Source organism: Erinaceus europaeus, chromosome 3 (genome assembly GCF_950295315.1).
Source record: "Erinaceus europaeus chromosome 3, mEriEur2.1, whole genome shotgun sequence".
NCBI lineage: Eukaryota > Metazoa > Chordata > Mammalia > Eulipotyphla > Erinaceidae > Erinaceus > Erinaceus europaeus.
The window spans coordinates 41,558,591-41,574,229 of record NC_080164.1 but is presented as its reverse complement, the minus strand read 5'-3'; the positions used below and the strand labels follow the sequence as shown (position 1 = coordinate 41,574,229).

At 40.6% G+C, this 15,639-nt stretch overlaps 2 protein-coding genes across 12 annotated transcripts in view; one reads left to right on the top strand and one right to left on the bottom strand.

Annotated features, from left to right (window-relative positions):
• Positions 1-15,639, top strand: part of SNTG2 (syntrophin gamma 2) — a 365,214-nt gene that overhangs the window by 218,499 nt on the left and 131,076 nt on the right. For 10 of the 11 annotated variants that reach the window (XM_060187060.1, XM_060187062.1, XM_060187061.1 and 7 more), the window contains one exon: positions 12,038-12,165. In XM_060187060.1, coding sequence (XP_060043043.1) covers positions 12,038-12,165 — 128 coding nt within the window. The remainder of the gene's footprint in view (positions 1-12,037; positions 12,166-15,639) is intronic. The other variant, XM_060187059.1, reaches the window with a different exon arrangement.
• Positions 5,572-7,601, bottom strand: LOC103109815 (smad nuclear-interacting protein 1-like). The gene has a single exon (XM_060187069.1). The coding sequence runs from the start codon at positions 7,599-7,601 to the stop codon at positions 6,432-6,434; it is 1,170 nt and encodes a 389-aa protein (XP_060043052.1). The 3' UTR covers positions 5,572-6,431.

Below are 15,639 nucleotides of genomic sequence, written 5' to 3'. Positions count from 1 at the left end.
CTCTATGGCCCCATCTCTGGCAGTTCTGAAAAATATTCTTAATCATTGAACAGATGGATCTCTCAGAAAATGAATTGAGACTTCAAAAAGAAACAGATGATAATTATAGAACTGAAATGACAATAATTTTAAAAACACTAGATAAACCTTATGCAGATTAAAGATATCAGAAGTACTGGTCAGTGAACTTGAAGACATACCAATCCATATCTGCCAGTATACAGAAAAGACTAAACAACAGGTGATCATCAGTGGCTTGGGACACATGAAGTGAAGTAACAAATCTATATTTGGAGTCCCTGAAAGAGAATGGATATGAATGCCAAGCTGAATGAATACAAAGAAAACTATATGTAGGCAAATCCCAGTCAAGCTGTTGAAAACTCCAGAGGAAGAGAAAATTTAGACAGCTGCCACATTTTTAAAAGATCTGTTACTTACATGACAACAATAATATAAATGTTTATTCAGAGTTCTAGATCCAGTGGAAAAAGTTCTTTTGAAATAAGTAGATATAAATATTTTAAAATAAATTAAATCTTTTGAGAAAAAAGTTACCAACAGACCTGCATTATAAAAAAATATTTTTAAAATGCTCTTCATACTGAAAGAACAAGACTCCAGATGGATGGTGGGATATAAAGAAAGGTGTAAGAACCATAAATGATAAATATGTGAGCATGAATAGGAAATATTTGTTTTTCTCCTCTCCATTTCTTTTGTGGCTAAATGATAATGGAGAAGACAGAATAACAGCACAATGAAGTAGGTTTGATATTTTTATAGAAGAAGTAAAAGATGCATCAAGGATAGGTGATCAATAAACTGAATTGTAGAGCTGGAAAGATCACACAGTAGGGCTTTTTGTTTTTGTTGTTGTTGTTCATTGCCACTAGAGTGATCACTAGAGCTCTGGAGCTCTCTGCCTGAATGACAAATCCGGCACTCTAAGTGGACAATTTTTTCTTTCCACCCTTCCACCTCCCCCCATAGGAACCAAGGATTTGAACCTTATGTGTCTATTCAACAGAGTGCACTACTGTCAGGCCTCCACACAATAGTTTATGCAACAAACTTTCTTCTTTTCTTTCTTTATTTCTTTTTTCTTCTTTTCGGCCTCCAGGGTTATTGCTGGGGCAGTACCTACACTATGAATCCACCGCTCCTGAAGTGGAGGCCATTGTTTCCCTTTTGTTGCCCTTGTTGTTTATCATTGTTGTTGTTACAATTATTGTTATTGCTGCATTGTTGGATAGGACAGAGAGAAATCAAGAGAAGACGGGAAGACAGAGAGAGGGAGAGAAAGACAGACACCTGCAGACATGCTTCACTGCTCATGAAGCGACCCCCCTGCAGATGGGGAGCTGGGTGCTCAAACCAGGATCCTTATGCTGGTCCTTGTCCTTTGCGCCATGTATGCTTAACTTGCTGCGCTATCACCAGGCCCCTACAACAAGCTTTCTTATCTGAGATTAGGAGGTCCCAAATTCAATCCTCAGCACCATCAAAAACAACTGAATAGTGCTCTTCTAAGAAATAATAAATAAATAGCTGATTTTGAAGTTTTGTTTTTATTTTTGAAGTGAAATATAAGGACAGTGGCATCTATGACAGATGTGAAGTTTGAAATACTATATACTTGAATAAAAATTAACACTGATAAATTAAAAATACACACTGTATTCCTTATAACCAACTGAGAAATAAAAAAGGATAATGGAAACTAGTATTTGACTCCCTGAAATGAAAAAATGTGTTCAACAGACCTAAAAAATTCAGGCGAAACCAACAGCAAACAAACTGATAATATAACATTATCTTAAAGGCAAATGGTCTAAATAATCCTATTATAAAGCAGAAGATGCCAGGCTGAAATAGGAGAGAAAGCCCCAAGTCTATATTTAGTACTGAAAATATAAGTATGAAAATGCAGGTAGGTGGTCATGAAAGAATAAAGAACTAATATTTTATAAACAGTGATCATAGGAAAGTAGTTATTTGAATATGTAACACAGTAGTCTTCAGGACAAGGAGTGTACCAAAAATAAGGAGAAATACTGCATTATGATTTTTTTCACCTTTAAATGGTTTTTATTTATGTTTCTATTGCATATTGATACAAATTATCACCCAGGATTTTAACTCAGATATCCTCTCCTGGGAAGCCTTTCTTTCTTTCTTTTTTAATCTTTTAGTTATAAAAAGGAAACATTGACAAAACCATAGGATAAGCGGGGTACAACTTCGCACAATTCCCGCCACCAGACCTCCATATACCAACCCCTCCCCGTTAGCTTTCCAACTCTTTAACCCTCTGGATATACATATATGTTGTATGCTTTACATTGGTTTGGTCTAGCTCTCCCCCCGCCAGAAAAATTGGTTTGGCCCCTGCTAGTTTCGTGGCCTGCTTGTCCCCGCCCCAAGGGAACCCCTACAGAGTTCCAGAGTTCTTGGCCTTGGCGCTGCCACATGAGGAGAAGGATGCAGGAGAGTTCTGTTTGGTGGTTAGTTTAAGGGTCACTCTCTGCTGCCAGAGGAGAAAGACAGGAGAGCACATGTTTGCCCGCTCGTGAATAAAGATATACAGCTTCCCAGCCCAGCCGTGTGTCCCCAAGTCTCTGTTCACCACCGTGAAGCTAGCCCGGCCTGCTGGAGCCCCCGAAACTTTAACAACAAATGGCGCCCACGTGGAGCTGACCTGCGCATCTCTCAGATAAGTGAAGACAATTTGGCTACCTATGTACTATGGCTTTCTCTTCTGCTTGTGAAGAGATCTCTAAAGGTCTCTGCCCTTTCTTCATGAGACTGTTTCGCTGTTTCTGGAACATTTATCTCTGGACCACTCTGTGGTTTCTGCCCAACGCCAGTCCGCAGGAGCCCAACGCCAGCCCGCATGAGCCGGCTTTCAGCCACATGGCATGGGGCACTGGGCGTGGGCTCCCTCCACGCTGCTCGGCCACTGTGAGCAGGGCAGCAGACATGGCAGGGCCATGGGGTAGGGCCGCGGCAGCCTATCATGGCCACCACCCCGGGGCACCTCAGCCCGCACCTTCTGCACGGCTGGCCTGCCCACCCTCGTGCTATGAAGTCTGGACAGATCCCGGACCACCTGGAGACCACAGGCTCCCTGCCGAAACTGGGTCCCCTGGCCGAGATCTCCAGCTTGGGTCTGAAGGCAGGCAAGCTAGAACACGCAGAGATTCATCCAGAGATCGCAACCTACAATTCCTAGAAGTGGAGCTGCGTGGGAAGCCACCTCCTGATGGTGACCTCCCCCCAACAACTAAGACAGTACAGATCTAAATTCGTGTTTAAAATGACATGTCTTCTTAACAAAAGTTTCTCTTCTTGTGTATTGAAGACCATGTGTATGTGTGTGTTTAAAGTTTGGTAACATTAACTTTAAGGTTTAGAATGTAACTTTAAGGCTAGATTCTTACCAGACAAAGTTAAATGAAAAAAGTTTTCAACGTAATTCTCATAAAGATAAAATTAACTTACATTTAAAGTCTGAGGTAAAAATTAGTTAACAATCAATATATTTTAACTACGTTGGTCTAAACAAAACCTGCGCACACCTAGGGTGTGTCTCTATCTTAAATGGGTGTAACAAAAGGTTAAATTGACTTGTTGATATGTAAAACTCTCAATTACCTTCCCTATTAGAAATGGTAGATTACACAATGGCTATGCTAATGATACTCATGCCTGAGGTTTTCTTTCCTTGATTCTCATGCTTACCTTTTCACATTCTATTGTTTAAACTTTAACCAACCTTAAAATCATTCTAAAAAAGATTTCTAATTGTAATAGTTATCAATTGTGATAAACTTCTAACCTGCTACAGGTTTGTTTCATAGTAAGTAAATTGCAGCTGTCAAGTTCTCTACAGAAAAGCAGAATTCCGGCAGCAGACCTTCCTCATACAACGCTCCGCCCCCTGGCATTCTTCCATGGACATCTGCTTTCGACTGGCACTCCTATTGGACTCACTGGTACACCCTTAGACACTTTGCACAAAAGTGCAAAAGTGCTGCTATATTTCTCAAACACTGACTGCAGCCAGCTGCCTTTGGGACTCTAGGCCGTTCCCCGCACCCGTGCTATAAAATGCCCGTCGAGACAAGTATGCCCCCCAGAGGCAGGAAATGTTTTTTTTTAAGCTGATAAAGTTTTGCCCAGAGGCAAAAAATGGCCCCCTCAGGCCTTCCCTTGGCAGCACACTGGTTCTTGTTACTTGCTTACGTTTCTCCATGTTTGTGCCAGTTTCTTTTTTGAAAATGCCTGTACGATATAGGTTTCTGTTCACCCCACACCCCTGATACTGTAGTCATTTAGTTAAAAAGAAAAGGGGGAATTGTTGTATGCTTTACATTGGTTTGGTCTAGCTCTCCCCCTGCCAGAAAAATTGGTTTGGCTCCTGCTAGTTTCGCAGCCTGCTTGTCCCCGCCCCAAGGGAACCGCTACAGAGTTCCAGAGTTCTTGGCCTTGGCGCCGCCGCGTGAGGAGAAGGATGCAGGAGAGTTCTGTTTGGTGGTTAGTTTAAGGGTCTCTCTCTCTGCCACCAGAGGAGAAAGACAGGAGAGCACATGTTTGCCCACTCGTGAATAAAGATATACAGCTTCCTAGCCCAGCCGTGTGTCCTCGAGTCTCTGTTTACCACTGTGAAGCTAGCCCGGCCTGCTGGAGCCCCCGAAATTTTAACAACACATATATATAGGCTAGGCCTCATAAGATAGAGTATATGTTCACATGTATCTATATATTAGGGCAAAATATATACTGAAAAGCAAAAATACACAATAGTCTTTAGTGAGTCAGTATCAAGTTCATAATGAAACAGTGTCCACTTAGACTTAGATACCTTCCTCACCTAGTTCCTATTACAGTTCTCTCACTCACTCCAAAGCTGACCTTAGCAAAGCAAGGACTGCAAAAGCTGAATAAGGGCAAGACACTGGCATACTTTAATGATAACTCTTTAGTCACAATCAGGCCATTCCACCAGCTTTTGCCCTAATTGGGGAGTCCTGAGACTCCCAAGCAGACTGGATGGGCTAGACCTCAAATAAATCCCTCTCTGCATTGTTTCAGATCATCTCTATCAGGAACAACAAAATAAACCCCTTTGTGGGCCCCCATAGGATCTTGCCCTCAACCTGCATTATGATTTTAAAGATTCATTCCCCAGGAAAACATCACAATCCTAAATATGGCACCAGTCTTCTAATGACACTGCACGTGGCACTCTTTTTTTTTTTTTTTGTATTTACAAATTTTATTTTTTTTATCCCAAAAAATCCATATAAATGAAAACCTGCTCTTCAAATGCAGGGAGGCCTTTGCCTTAATGTTGTATTACATTTGCATCACAAAACATTCTCATGTGAAAACAGCACATAGTTCTTTCGCTCATAATTGTGTAGATATGTAAGTAGTTATGACCTTTCTACTTACACATTTCTCTGGCGGAACATTAGAAAAGCGGGCAATCCCCATGCTTACCAGCCATGAGAAGGTAAATACAACCGCTCTTGAACATTGTTTAAAAAGATGAAACATGTAAACTACATAACCTTCTTTATAAGCATACACATGTTGACGTAAAGCAAGGATCCTGCCACAGAAATGGCTGTTTCTCAAAGAAAGAAAGAGAACATGGGAATAAAAATGTAAAGTTGAACAGTTAAGATGATCAAAATTGTTATGTACATGTTCCATGGAGAATCAGCACTCTCACAGGAACAGATCCATGACCCATTTTGAACTTTTGTGACATTAACTCAGCACCCATTGGAAATAGCCATAATCTTCCATATGCATAAGTAGGCTTCACAAAGTGTCAGTTTAAATCCAACAGTCAAAAATGAGGTCATGTTGTAAATTCCCACACGCTCCCCTCCCCTCAAATGAAGTGCAAAATCAACTTCTATGACTCAAGAGCTCAACCAGGTCAAAGCTTTGTTATATATTGGAGGTTGTTTTGGTGATAACCAAAGCTCTATAAGATTCTCTGTTCAGGGGTCTGCACCCAAAACAAATGGAAAACCAGGCCCACAAAGCTTACCAACTATATAAATAAAATAACTGTACAAAGAGAACAAGTCACAGTTGCCCTCTAACCAAGGGTTTAAAATTTTCTAGGCAGCACCAACTAACACCACAAAGCTCCTACTAAAACAATGTATTGAGACTGTTCTTAAAAACAAATGTCCACAGGCATGGAGTTGATGTGCCACAGAAAAAAGTCCTAAGAAACAGAAACCAGCTTTTCCACACTGTAACAGAAGCTCATCAGCAACAGAGGAAGGACTTAAGGCAGTAAGAGGCATTACAGACAGTACCATGGTGATCTTTGAGTCAATCCCAATGCCTTCTTAGAAAAAGGTCTTTCAAGAACTTGGGCTGTTTTGTAGATTGGCAGCTAGCTAGCTGTCAGATACTTCTTCCTCCTCTTCCTCCTCATCATCTTTCCTGTCTACTTCAGAGGTGTCAGAGGACTCGTGAAGCAGAACGTATTCTCTGCTGCTGAACCCAAATTTAAGGACATCCTTTTCCTTCAGTTCATAGTATCTCTGTGGTTCAATGCGTTTGTTGTTCAAAAATGTGCCATTGCCTGAGCCAAGGTCAATGATGTACGGCCTCACCCTGCGGCCAACTGTTCCATCAGCACGAGTATATTCCACAAGCCGATACTGAAACACTGCATGCTGCTTTGAACAAGAAGGATTATCAATTGGAATGTCTGCGATGTGGCGGTGTCGATCCAGGAGGTAAGCACTTTGTCGATGGATGTACATGACTGGAAGCACCTCATCGTTTTTAAAAGGGTAAAGACGCCACCATTTTTTGGGGATCCGTGCTTCTGGAGGCTCGCTGTATTTAATGACTACGCCCTGGAAGGTGTTGGTGTCCTCCAGAAGTGCTCCAGAAAGTTCAAAGCTTGGCTTTTCTTTAACAGGCATTTCTTTGTCTTTACTGTTGCCCGCAGGCCTAGGAGCCAACTCGTGACCCCCAGCACCAACGTCATTTTTTTGGCGATGCTCCCTTCGCCTGGCATTATAGAGTTCCCGCTCAGCTTCCTGAGCTTGCAGGTTCTGACTGTCTCTTTCTCGTCCCTGAGTCTGCCCGCTTCCAGGCCTCTCATTGGAGGGTCTCCTCTGGTGAGAATGGCCTCGGTGCCTATCTCGGTCACTGGTTCTGGTTCGCCTATGTTCCTGTGCTGATGGTTCCCGGTGCTGCCTGTCTTCCCTTCCTCTCCGGGGATGATCCTCACGTTCTTGCTTCACTTTGATGGTTGAGTAGTGAGGACTCCGGCTTCTCTTATTTCGAGGAGACTTGCTTCTTCTCCCTGATGACTTGTTTTTCTTTTTGGTTGGGGACCGGCTCCCTCCTTGGGCTTGGCTACCGCGGGGGCCCGGCGGGGACAGGCTGCCCCCGGAGGAGTCAGGCCAGCGCTGGAGCGGAGGCGCGGTTTCCGGGCTGAGGCGCTCTTGCTTCACCACCACTGTGGCCTCTGCTGAGGCCGCCAAGTCCCCGTCCTGGTGCCTTCGCCAACTCCCCCATTCCCGTCCCCGCTCGCTTTTGACCTCCTTCATGCTGCGATCCCCCCCCCCCGGAGCCGAGCAAAGACAGGTCCGTTGAGTCCCTCTGGCTGAAGGAAATGACGGGGCTGCACATGGCACTCTTAACTGAAAGTGGGTGCCTCCTCCCTACCTCTACTTGGCATTATCCTTGAATCTTTTGCTCAGTCTCCGTGTCTCAGGCCAAGTGTAGCAGTGACTTCTACTGTCCCATCTTAATGCAGGGTATTATTGCATAATAACTAAGGAATCACATTGTAGAGTCCTTGGGAGTTGGTAGGCCACCTGCAAATGTTTCAGGACAATTCTTCTTAAACTCTTTTGGCAACTTTAGAAATAAACATTTCATTAGTTTATTTTATGAGAGAGATACAGAGCGAGAAAGAAAAACAGAAGCTAGAATACTGTTCAACTCTGATTTTTGCTAGGAATTTGAACCTGGGACTTAAAAGCCTTGAGCTTGAAAGCCTTTTATATAATCATTATGCTATCTTCCCAGCTCATAGTAAACTAATATTTGCAATTTTCTTCTCTCATCTTTTTTAAAATTCTTAGTATTAATAAGAGGAGGAGGAAGAGGAGTATCTGACCAGAACACTACACAGTTCTGGCTTACTGTGGGAGGAGGGAGGACTGAGCCTGGGACTTTGGAGCCTCAGGCATGGAAGTCTTTTTACATAGCAATTATGCTATTCCTCACCCTCTTTTGGCAACTACTAAAGGCATCACAAATCAAACAGAGGATGTTTGACCTCTAGCGCTGGTCACTTGTACATAGTGGTTGATGGTATAACAGCTAGAGTTGTGTGGAGTCTTCTCTGTGCAGCATGTCAGTGCTGATGGTGGAAACATGCCTCATTACCAGGATATTATTCAGGTTTGGGGCGGCAATTAAGCTGGTGGAGTTCTACTCTACAAGGAAACCTCCCAGACTGAGACCTGATCAAATGTGTGGAACCAGCTCTTTACACTGTTACTTTAGACTCCAGGAGGTCAGTGTGGCACACTTAGCACATTGTTCTCAAAGGAGAGGACTCTTTCTGCAGAGATTTTTTTTATAACTGGCCATAGCAATGCTATGTTACAAGCCTTAATGACGTTGGGGTCTTTAAGGTCCCTGAAAGTGGCTATATGGAAAAAAAAAAAGGAGAGGACTCAAAGGTGTTTCTGCAACATTGCTGTTAGACTCCCTTAAATGTATCACTTGCACCTCAAGTCTCCTCCTGCAAAGACCCGAGTCTGTGTGGGAGGGAAGCTTGCACATCACAGGAAGCCCACGGACCTATGAAGTGTACCTAGTGACCCTAATGTCCTCCTGCACTCAAATAGTTCTACAAAGTAATTTCTTTTAGGCTGGATGAAATATGATGGTTATGCAAAAGACTTGCATTCCCAAGGCTCTGAAGTTCCCGGTTTAATCCCCAGAACCACTATAAACCAGAGCTGAGCAGTGCTCTCATCTTTCTCCCTGTGTCTTCTAATCTATGTCTCTCCTCTCACTAAAAGAAAATAAAATGAAGAAGAGAAAAATAAAAATTGGTTGCTCTGGATTGTGCAGTTTTTTCCCCAGTGAAAATAATTGTTAAATCTGACGTGAAATCCAAATTTATAGTGGCCCCAGAAACATTACAGTGCAGTTTGGAGGTAGGGGTGGCAGGGGTGCAGGGGAGGGGCCGGCTGGGGGAGGGTTCCTATTTGTGGTTACAGCCTGGAAGATAAGTGATAAATCACCAAGAGCATATGCCTTACAATGGGAGAGGCCTTGGGTTTGAATCTTGGCTCTACATGGACCTCAACATAAATGTTTCTCCCTCTCTATTCTCTCTAAAATACAAGAATAAAAAAAAAAAAAAACTGGTCCAGGGAGATATACAGCTCAGTGGTGTTATAGCACACATGTGATGCCCTAAGTACATTCCCTAGTGTACCATAAAGAAAAAAATCAATTACAGTATAAATTACAAAAATGTACCCAATGGGCTATAAAATAAAACCTGACTTTATAAAGGAATAAATTGTTTTTCTTCGTGGGAGATTGATTTTAATTATATATTCTAGAAAGTAACTTTAAAATGTTTTATAAATCAAACCATATTTTTTTATTGACTGATGTTGTTACTGTATACTGAAAAATACTACGGAATTTTAAGATGTAACTTTGCAGTATTATTATACTAACTCAAAAAATTGATAGTGTTTTATAGCTTATGTGTTTGAGTTAGTGATAAAGGGTATACTGCACTCAAAATAATATTCAAACATTACTGATAATAAACTCGTATATCATAACTGAGTACTGTGATATAGTTACTGGTAATAGAATTCAGTGGATACTCATAACAGAATATGCCACAATATACATTAAATTATAGTAAATCTTCATGGGCAATGGCAGTACATGTACACAATAATGGCAATATGAAATGCATAGTAAAGAAGTAAGCCTGGAAAACGTCAATATATAAACTTATATATACACCAAAAATCAAATGGTTACAGAAATTAAGGTATGTGAAAAGATAACAGGAGGCCAGAGAAATACTGGTCTTGCATACCAGAGACTACCAGTTCCATTGCCAGTACCACGTGTATGGATTAGTACTCCGGTCTCAGTCTCTCTCTCTTTCTCTCTCTCTCTCTCTCTCTCTCCCTCTCTCTCTCTCTCTCCCCCCCCCCTCATACCCACACACACACATACACACGCACACACATATACATATACATATACACCCTCTCTCTCTAGCTCCCTACCTCATATGAAATAAAGGATAATGATAAATAAATGTTGTTAATCTACTTTGAACCTTTAGTGTTACATTTTTGTCGCATTGACTTTTGAGCTATTGGCTATGGAACAGGTTAATATAAGGGATGCTACAGATTCAGGCTCAAGACCTAAAGTCACCTGTCCAGTGATAATAAGATGCTTCTGGCCTCTGCCTACTGCTGGTAGCTCCAGGTATCTTGTGTGTCTTATGATTTTATTAGTCTATCTCTTTGTCTTCACACAGCAGTCTTTCACTGTAATCTCCCTGCCTCCTTCCTCTAGGCAGAGGTATGACAATTTTTGTGAGGCACCTGGAACTCCAGACTGACATCTGGACATATTGACATATTTTTAATTTAATCATATCTATAAAGAGACTGTTTTCCAATCAAGTTGACATATTCAGGCTTCAGGGAGAAAACCTGATGTGTTGGATCCAGTACTTAGCCTATAGTGACAGCAACACATGACTAGGTATGGCCTTAGCCTGAGGATCACTTTCCATGGTGGTGATAGTCTTTGTTGAATTCCTAGCGTGAGGGATGACTGAAGTGTTTCATTTGAGTCAAACATCCTGAATAAGTTAATTTTTTCCCTAAAATAACACATTTCCAATATTTGTCACTGCTACTTGGCAGAAACCTGTTGTCATCAATAACTTCGCATGCAGCATACCAGATGATAAATATTGAATTATAGTGGTAGATTAAAAAAAAGAACAGGATGTCTGTTGTGGTCTTTATAAAGTATGTGAGCCTCCCCAATAGAAAAAGCCATGATCAAGTCTGGATATGTGGACAGTAACTAATAGATTTGCAGTGCAGTCAGTGTCTATACTTCTGTGATTTGTACCCTGTTCTGGTCCTCTGTTCTTTCACTGAAATATTACATGTGAAACTGTAAAGTATCATTTCATGGATGTCAAAGCTGCTGAGCGTCAGGATGCTTCTGTACAGATGTAAACTTGCACATCATTAGACCACATTCACCATGGTCATCTCTTTTATGCTGGGTATTGGGTCTTCTATGGAAAATCACTAGGACCCTCTCTCTCCCAAAACTTCATAGCAAGGATTTGTGCTTATTAGGAGCCCAAGGGTGACTCCATTTTCAGTTGGATGCCTGGGATGTTATACTTGGCGATGGTACTGTTATGCAGGTTTATTCACCTCTTCATACATCTTTTTCTCATCTGTAGGCCCCAGTGAAGGGTGGCCCACTTCTACACCCCATGAGCTTTGTTCACTAATTAATACTATGATCTTATAACCTGACCACCCATTAGAATGCAGTCAACATTATTGCAGATTGTTATCTTGAATTAAAATGTCTCTAACTTGACATTTCAGATTGTTTTGGCATCTCCTTCATGTACCTTCTAATTTCAGCATCTTTTTGCCTCTAACTTTCTAATTTATATCTGCCTTCCCACTCCTTTTTCTTTAACTTTATCTATTTCATGCAATGTTTGGTTTTTAAAGAGAAATTAGGTTACATTCAGATATAAGAGCACTTCCTTGTAGCTCTTTGAGCAGTTTATCTCACTTTTTTTTTTAACAGTTAAAATGTGTTTAACTTGAATTTTGATGGGACCTGATGTTTCAGGCACCTGTAGGTGCCTCTCCATGTATGCAGTGCTCTCTGACTGATTCTGTGACTGTTGATTCTCATTTATTTTGCACAGGCTCCATCATCACCTTCCTCGCCCATAGCTAATGAACCAAAATATGAGAAGCGCTGGCTAGACACCTTGTCAGTTCCTCTGTCTATGGCACGAATATCAAGGTACAAAGCTGGAACGGAAAAATTAAGGTGTGTGACCATTGCCTGAAATTGGAAAAGCTGATAAGTCCCGTGTGCTGTCACCAGTTCATAAAGTCCTTTGCTCTGCAGTGTCTGCTCATTAAACATGTCTATATGACTCTCTTCTGGTAGATTTCACATTTGGGAAAAAGTTAAGAGACAGAGGAAATACTGTAATTTTTATGAGGGATAGTTCTATCTTTAGTGTTAGGGTGACAGTTCTTTTGAACATGGTCATTAGAAGCAGAGATCTTATTTTTAGTTCTACATGTCGACAGAATTATATTAGAAGTAAGACTGCATTCTTCTGAGTTGCAAAAACAATTACAGAAAAAACATTTGAACATTGTGGGACTCATTTTCTTCATTAATAAACAAGTTTAGACCAGCATTAATGTTAAATGTTCACGGGCTTTTGAGTTTGGTTGGCTAATTTCAAAGATTTTTCTCAAAAGACTGCCTCCATGACTGTCTTGCTGAATAAGATAGCAGTTTCTCTCTTATTTAGCAGTGCCCAATTGATAGTTAACTGTGCTATTTGATCACCCTACAGAGTCCATTTCTTTTCAGTTTTAAGACAGGTTTAAGGAACCAACTTTCTGTCTATCAGCAAAGAAGGTAGTAGTTACTAGTTGCTAGTGGAAATTTCCCTGTATGTGTACAATGTTGGTTGTGTATACCTGTGCATATTTTTGTGTGTCTGAATGTGTATGCTTACGTAAGTGAGGGAGAAAGGTTTGGGATCTGAAATTCAAGTCACTCATCCTTCAGTGAAAAGGAAAGTTTAGCTGATAATATTTATATGAATAATTATGATTTGATTTCTGGTTAACATTAGTCACACAGCATCTTGTCATAAATGTGTGTATCTATGAAAGAATGTTCATGATCCCATAGAATTAACAGGAATTCAACACTATGATCTGGCAATACCACTACTAAGCATGGATCCAAAGACATGAAGACACTAATTTGAAGGGGCATGTGCACCTTCGTGTTCATAGCAGCATTATTCATTATAGCCAAAATATGGAAGTAACCTAAATACCTATGAACAGAGGGCTAGATAAAAAAGTTAAGTACTCCATTGAGTAATGGAGTACTACTCAGTGATTTAAAAAGATGATATTGTGTCCTTTGAGACAAAGTGGATGGAACTGGAGGTGATAATGCTTAGTGAAGTAAGTAATGAAGTGAAGGACAGCTACCAGATGATCTTACTTACATGTGGAATATAAAGAATTGAAACACATGATTGAAAAAAAAAAGTTAACTCATATCTAAGAACTTGGGAGAACTATGGTGGTTATCACGGGGGGTAGGAGGGAACACATAGCTTTGGTGGTGGAAATGGTGTGGAACTATACCCCATTATAATTTTGTAAACTGCTAGTAAAGAAATCAAGAAAAAGAAATAACAGGAACTCTAAGTGCAATTTTTGAACGTACAGCCCATTTTTGGCAAAAATAGACCTGAAAAGAAATGGCACAATAGTGGCCTGATAAGCTAGAGATGGTAGATGAAAGGAATTATAGATGGAGTGATAGGTAGATTTACATTTACTAATTTCACAGTTTGACAAAATGTATAAAAACTTGATACTTTTACTACTACAGATTCATCTTTAAGGGTATGTATATGAGAACTGTTAAGATAACTCATCTGGGAAGCTAACTACTTTGTCATGAATATGACTCATGTTTGAGCCTGGCCACCACTACACTAGGGGAAGCTTCAATGTCCTGATGCCTTTGATTCTCCCCTTCTGTCTCTCAATCTCTGATTGATTCTGTCTATCTGAAAAAGTTGGCTTGGAACATTGCAGCCCCAACAGTGGCAGCGAAAAAAAAAGTGTGTGTGTGTGTGTGTGTGTGTGTGTGTGTGTGTGTGTGTGCATGTGCGCCAATGTGTGGATGTGCTGTGGCTTTCTTACAGTGTATTTCTTGTTTTGGATTGATTTATATAGGAAACACGTGGGTATTTGAGGATGTGTCTGCTTGGCAGAGAAGAAGATAATTGGGTTGTCTCATCTCTGTGTCTCAGTGTGTTCGAATCAAATGGGTTCTTAGAAAAATAAAACTGACTGCTGATTCTTCAGAGAACTTACTGCCTATCCTCTTCTATCTAATGTGATGAGAAGATGTGCCATCTAGTATTTTGGGGGAGAGGGACATTAGTCCTTTTTGTCACAGACTATAGCTCATTTCTGAACTACACCTCCAGATACAGGATAAAATGTTAAAATGTTTCCTAGCCTGAGCCTTGGATGCAGGCCAGTGAAGGTGACTGCTGTAGATTTCACCAGTCATTCTGGCTACATGAAAATATTGAAAGATATCATTATTCTCAGAAACAGATTAATCTGACCTGTCAAGTTTCCATTAGACTTAGCACAGTGCACCTATGTGATGAGTGAGACACAAAAGATGTTCCATTGCCTGAGTGGACACTCTCATCATTGTATCTTTAACAGTACAATCAATCTAATCGAAACTGAAATTCTCTTAACGTTTAAAAGACAATAAAATGTTGTTTTGTAAAGGCAATGCCCTATTAATTTTGATGATTTTTTTTTCATGATTCTAAATAAAGTGTTAGTATGGGCAGGATTGCCAAAAACAAAATGAAATATGGACACAACTTTGCATTTTATAAAAGGTTCTGGGACATGTTGGTGTTAAAATTCCATGTTAAGATGCAGAGCTAACGTCATTGATTCATCTCCTCTGTGAACCAGGTCATGTTGAAGAGGAAAAAGAGAGGAAGTATGAGTATTTCCACTCGGGCAGAGGGAATTCAACAGCTTCTGTGTAATTTCTCCTGAAGTAGTTATGATCTGGACTGAGTAAGAAATGCATTTAGAAATTGCCAATTCTAAATCAAACTTTTTTTTTCATCTTAAAAAATCTGTTCTACATTCTGGAAAGAATTTTTGAAAATATCTTAGGGTGAATAAAATCTAAATAAGATGATCTGTTAGAAGTCAAGACATTGTGGTACTGCCTCCTCTCCTGTACAGACTCACATTTACCCTCTGATTCTTTCTGGGATTTCCCTTTTCTGAAAGTAGTTAAACCAAGAGTGCTGACAAGATAGCTCACTGTGGAAAATGCATGGTGACACATGCATGTGACCCTGGACTGAGCTTGACCACCACAAGGGGGGAAGTTTCAGTGCTTCCCCCTCTACTTCTTATCTCTTTATCTCTGCCTGCCTTTTCTGTTTGGAAAGGTTGATCTGGATCAGTAAAGCCATAGTGACAATAAAAACAAAACAAAAAAAGAAGAAAATGAGAAAAAGGAGAAGGGATAGTTGAATTACCTCAATTTATAGACATTTACAAAAAAAGTTCTAAAGAGTAGATGCATATTTGAGTGTGGTTCATTTGAGATACGTGTGTAAATGGTAAACCATCCGCTGTGATGAATATGCTGCTCTTGTGCCTTTTTGCCCTAGAACACCACCTCCCTGTTCATGAACAA

Bases quoted from the DNA above. Each gene is read 5' to 3' on its own strand.
- LOC103109815 (XM_060187069.1), bottom strand. From the start codon at position 7,601: ATGAAGGAGGTCAAAAGCGAGCGGGGACGGGAATGGGGGAGTTGGCGA.